The 6,000-nt window shown below is 27.6% G+C and overlaps 2 protein-coding genes across 8 annotated transcripts in view; both read right to left on the reverse strand.

Annotated features, from left to right (window-relative positions):
• LOC107439260 (coiled-coil domain-containing protein 92) overlaps positions 1 to 6,000 on the reverse strand; it is an 879,443-nt gene that overhangs the window by 550,798 nt on the left and 322,645 nt on the right. The gene's annotated exons all lie outside the window — the stretch shown is intronic.
• The window catches only part of LOC107447852 (sorting nexin snazarus), a 39,911-nt gene that overhangs the window by 10,946 nt on the left and 22,965 nt on the right, over positions 1 to 6,000 (reverse strand). For all 3 annotated transcript variants that reach the window (XM_071181941.1, XM_071181940.1, XM_071181942.1), the window contains exons 16-17: positions 3,037 to 3,144; positions 497 to 633 (exon numbers count right to left, since the gene is read on the reverse strand). In XM_071181941.1, coding sequence (XP_071038042.1) covers positions 497 to 633; positions 3,037 to 3,144 — 245 coding nt within the window. The remainder of the gene's footprint in view (positions 1 to 496; positions 634 to 3,036; positions 3,145 to 6,000) is intronic.

Here is a 6,000-nt window from a genome sequence, read left to right on the forward strand (position 1 = left end):
CAACATTTGGATGGATACTTGCTAGGGAGAATAAAATTACTGTAAAGGTATTATTCTTCCAGTGTTTTCCACACCTTTCTTAGATAAATCTGTTATCTTTATGATTAATAATATAAAGAGGGAACTGCAAGTTAACTTTAACTGTTTGAGTATGCATTGCAAAATAAATATTATGAGGATAATGATAATAAATATCTCGCTTTATAATTCTTTCACACAGTTTTTCCCTCCTTTTTTTTATTTACGATTCTCTCATTTTATTATAATTTAAAATTTTTCTTATAAACAGAATTGAATTCAAATCACAATAAATATTCATACAAAAAAAAAATTAACTCGAAGAAATTATAGTCTTTGATCCCTCAATTTTTAAGTTGTGGAAATAAAAACCGTTCACTTCAAATTCTATCGCACAAAACTTTTTTTGACTTTGAGAAAGTTATGTTGTATATTTTATTGACAACAGGTTTATTTAAAAAATAATAAATTGAGCAACCCTTTAAAAAACTGCAGAAGATTGAGCTTGAATGGTCTCTTTGGAGGAACGGGTGGGTGCTTCATATACTCTGGACTGGGACTTAAAAAATCATACAGGGCCTCACTTTTATTTAGACCATCATCTTTTGTCACTGCCTAAAAAAGCCCAAAAGAAACATACATGAAAAATGAGCAACAATATAAACATAGCTGTAAATGCTTATAAATTTTTTAAGAAATATAAAAACAATTCATGTTTAGTAGAATCCTCAATCAAATGACACTTTAGTTCAGTGGTCAGAAAAACTACATTATTCTTGTAGTTAACTACAATTATTATATTACAAATGTAGTTAACTACAACTTCTTTCGAGATGTAGTCACTGCTTCACTATTTTTTGAAGACAAATTTTGTTGGAGAACTTTTTTAATTATTACACCCTTGCTCAAAATGGTTTGGAAAAAAATTGGCTTATTTAAACATGAAGAAAAAAAAACATTCAATTCATGTTTACATGAGCCAGTTTGTTAAACCATTTCTTACGAGGCAGTTCTTTTAATCTTTTATGCTTTTCTTGACAGTAAATGTTTAATTTCAGAAATGCTAAGAAATTATGAAATATTTTCAGCTTAATGCTCTTTTATTTCCACAAAAAAATAGTGTGGTCAAGATAATAAATTAGATATTATTTTTAATAACTATTTTAAATATTAGCAATGCACAATTTTAAATACATAATTCTTATTAAAGCTCAGTCACATTGCGTTCAAAAGCAGACCAGCAAAGATTGGTACCAAACTGATTGAAAAAATTTGCTGTGTATGAACTTTGTTTCTTACTACACGCTAAAAGTAGTAGCCAGGAATTGCTACACAAACTATTGGTTTTTGCATCACACTGCTCACAACACTAATTTCATTAAAACAAGTAGCACACTGCAAAACAAACTATGAAAAGATGTAGTGACTACAGTAGTTTCAAGAAAATACTTTCTTTTCTTCAAGAAAATACTCTTTTTTTTCAGAACATGATAAATTTTTATTTATATAGTTGGTTTATATATAAAATTATTAAATTGATAATAATTGGAATTTCTTAGAAAGAAAATTAAAACAGCTGTACAGCTATTTACAATAAAATAACAATGTCTAAACATTACAAATAATTTAATTAAAACTAGTGAACACCATGCGGTGGTTTCAAGTACACCTTCTTCAATTTAAATTACCTGTAAAGCAAACTAGTTATTTCATACGAGTTTTTAATTTTATATTATCACTTATAAACAATAAAACTTATAATTTTATATTACGTTATTTATAAGTTTTTCATTTTATATTAATTTTACATAATGATAAATTTTTTAAAAGCTCAGAAAGTTTTTGTCTCAAATATTTCATTATAAATAAATGTGAATTATTAAAGGCTTTTATAAGTCTTTATAACTAATTATTATCTTAAACCCAGATAAAAAAAATTATCACAAAATCAGGAGATTATTTTTCATCTTACATTTATAAAAATTAACCTAAAATATTACTGAGAGTAGAAACTAAAAACTAATTTTTATTCCTAAACCTACTCAATCACTTACTTGTGTCAAGTTCTTAAAAAAATTTGCTTGCCAATCTGCAGATATAAAAGTTAAAAAAAAATGATGATTTTCTTTCAAAAATACCAAATAGTGTTATTTTTCTTTAATTAACTGGAATTTTGAAAAATAAAGAATTTAAAAGACAAGAATAATTTAAAAAATTAATTCCAAATTTCTGACAACTCTAAATGTTTATTTATAGACTTTATATAGACTTGTTCCACTTTTTTAATTTCAATTAATTAATACTAATTAAGTAATATGAATTAATTAATATTGATTAACTCATACTAATTAATTAATATTCCTTTAATTTAAAAGTTAATAAAAATTTGAATTAAAATACATTTTTAAGAACATTTTCAGTGTATAATTTTCATCAACCTGATATTTGTTCCTTTTATTCAGGGCTCCCGCACAATTTCAGAAAATAAATCCCTCGCTTTTCCAGGTATATCAAGAAAATTTCAGTGAAAATCCAGACTATTTTTTATCTATACTATGCAATTTTTCATCAGAAATAATTTTTTTTTATTCGTAGTGTCAAATATTAGATTTTGTGAGCAAAACGCTATCATTGAATGAGCATGAAAACACGCAAGTTTGACCAAAATGTAAAATTTTTACAACACATAATTGTAATAGATGTCAGAATTATTTAACTCGAATATCAATAACTGTTACTGAGAATTCGAAGGCTAGTTATTTTCCAGGTATGATGAAGGAATTTTCCAGAATTTTTATAAAAAATTGCAACTTTCCCTGATTTCTAGAGTCAATATAAAATTCCAGGTTTTCTCTGGGTACCCTGTTTATTGTATACATGTTAAGTAAATTCTGTGTCTGACTGTATTAGGATGGATTGCAGACAGATTTGAATTTATAAAGATATGCTGCAGAATGATTATGTAAATTCTGCTCCCATAATCATTAATTAACAGAAAATAAAGAAATGTTTATTTACCGAAAGAAATGTTTGCAGGCATTTTTTTGCTCTCTCCAAGTAGTTCCTATCTAAACTCTTGAACCGAGGTTTAGTTGGTAAATCTATTTTTTTCAGCCACATAGCAGCCTGCAAATAAGAAAATAAAAAAAGTTTTAATATCTTTAAAGATAGGATATATCCATTCGACAAACTGACATTAAAAAATACATTAACAAAGAAACTATGCATCTCTAGATTCTACCATAGAATTTTTTTTAATCAATCCATTTATAAATAACACACATGTATCTATACATTTATATTAGGATGCAAAATTAAACTTTACAAAACTAAATTATATCACACAATAATGTCCTGGCATCCCCAAAAAAATATGCATTATCAGGCATTTTGATAATGATATAAAAGGACCTATTCAAACTATAAAGTTAAACCTTTTTTTTTTTCTCAAATTTTAGTCAAAAATTTTTTTTTATTTGAAGACTTTAAAGGTTTTTACATTCAGTTCTAATAAAATTATCTTATAAAAGAATTTCTTTTACAAGGATGCTATTTAAATGGCGTTTCATTGGATGCAATTATGCAAGATATGAATGCAATTTAGTAGGGCCCCTACTGCTGAAATTATGGAATAAAACATGAAACATTAAAATATCAAATTCAAAGCCACGATGGCTCAAGGGATAGAGCGTTCGCCTTCCAATTAGGCGAACAGGGTTAGAATCCCAGCAATGGCTGGTCGATACGAATTCCGCATCCGACTTGCACCGATCACAGTGCTGACGCGAAATATCCTCAGTGGTAGATAGATCATGGGTTGGAGACCCCTTGCCGCCAGCCTAATCGTCGGAGGTTCTTGTGGTCTTCCTCTCCAGGCAACGCAAATGCAGGTTAGTTCCAGTCCTCCACCAAGGCAAATTTCTCCCAATACTTTATCCAAGAGTTCCCTTGTCTTCTGTATTGCATTCAAAATTACAAGGCGTTAAACATTGGTAGTCACAAAAACCTAAATTCAGTCGGCTGTTCAACGATGGTTATAAAACCAAGTAAAATAAAATATCAAATTCAAAACAAAAATAATTCATTAAAAAAAAGCAGAAACAATACTGCCAAGCAATTTAAAAATCAACTTAGACAACAAAAAATTCAAAATCAAAATTTTTATATATTTAGCATCTTTGTATGGTAAGCTATATATTGTAATAAAAAAATTTCAAAAATAACTTTTATTTAATCAGTATTTCGAAATTCTATTTTAGCGTTCATACCATTAGCAGTAGAAGAAAATAGTTGTCAAGCCACTTTTCTTGGAATCAATCATGAAGCACTTTCATTGTTTTTTGAATTGCATGTCAGAATGCTAGATTAACGTATATATATTAAAAATAAAAGAAAATCATTCACTATTAAGTAATATAAATCTGATGTATTGTTTTCCTATTCTATAAAAACAACATTATTTTTAAATAGTCCTTGTATTTAGTACTTAAGACTAAAATAAAAATGTTACAAATATTTGTTGTTACAAATTAAAGAGCCTGACATCATGAAAAGTATAAAAATTTAAAGAATGAACTTCACTGTTCATATCGCAAGAACGGATATAAAAAAATCCAGTAGAAAAAGTAATTGAGCTAAAAGCCTTCACTAATCAATAAAGAGCAACGGTGGATTAATTCTGAGGGACTTCAGAGTGATTGGGATAAAAGACTAAACAGTCCAGATCAAAGAATAAGTTGTCATGGTGGTATCTTTAATGAAAGGCCCACCTTTGACTGGTGTGCCAAATATGATGATGACGTTGTCACAAATTTTAAAGTTTGTAATAGTGAGGTAACATACCTTTTCTATAAACAGGGCTGCCAATATTCTACGCTTTTTGTAAAAGTTCACTCTAGTGGCATTTAAGTTTATGATTTAATGTATTATTTTTTACTCATTTAAACTTATTTTCCACACCACTACATATGAATGATTTAAAAGTTTATATGAAATGCCACTTTTCTCCAACTCTCTTGTGGTGAAGCTTTTAAAATGTTGTCAAAATTACCATTAATTCTGAATGTTTTTAAAAAAAAGTTAAATATTTTTTAAAAAAATGCGTAGTAGTTGGCAGGCCTCTATAGAAGTCAGCAAAATCTAAATTAAGGACATTGAAATAGTGATCACTTATAATCATATAATATTAACGAGAAAATATGCTATTTATTAACTCTCCAAACATTATGACTTTGATCAAGAATTTTCTTTGAATAACATAGGAAAAAATGGTTATTTGTTTCAGGCTGATAAAAGACACTAAAATTTTTTAACAGAAAAAAATTCTAATTTCTGAAAACTAACTTTTAAAAGGTTTTAACACGATTGATAATTTCTATATACACTATTAGTATATATTATAGGGCACCATTAGCTATATATACTACATATATATACTACTGACTATAGGGCAAAATTAGGAAATTTTGCTACTGGTCAGTTACACAGGGGTGATTGTGAACCCAAGTCAAAATTCCGGAAAATTTCTTGAGTTAAAAAAACAAACAAAGAAAACAGATTAACTTGAAAAATTAGAAAAAAATTTAAACAAGTTTTTTCTTTCCTTTTTCACGATATTTCTTAGTTTACTTAAAATATATTTAAAATTTTACATATACCTATACCATATACACATACCTATACCTGGAGAAGTAATTAAAATTTACAAATATGTCTTTCTTTCTTGAGTTTAACAACTATTTACTGATAAAAAATTAATATTAATCATGAATATAAGCTTATAAAGTATCTCTCTGGCTCACCCTTACAAACAAATAAAATAAACTGTGTTTTTAAGTTTCACCTTTGAAAATTTGATTTCCGGAAACTTCTGTGATCAATGATTTTTCGAAACGTCTGGACCTTCGATCTCCGGAAACTTCCGGATCACTGTTAACGAAAAATCCGGAAATCCGGATTTTTTCCGGAGCACAATCAGCCTTG

This window comes from Parasteatoda tepidariorum, chromosome 6 (assembly GCF_043381705.1).
Source record: "Parasteatoda tepidariorum isolate YZ-2023 chromosome 6, CAS_Ptep_4.0, whole genome shotgun sequence".
Lineage (NCBI taxonomy): Eukaryota > Metazoa > Arthropoda > Arachnida > Araneae > Theridiidae > Parasteatoda > Parasteatoda tepidariorum.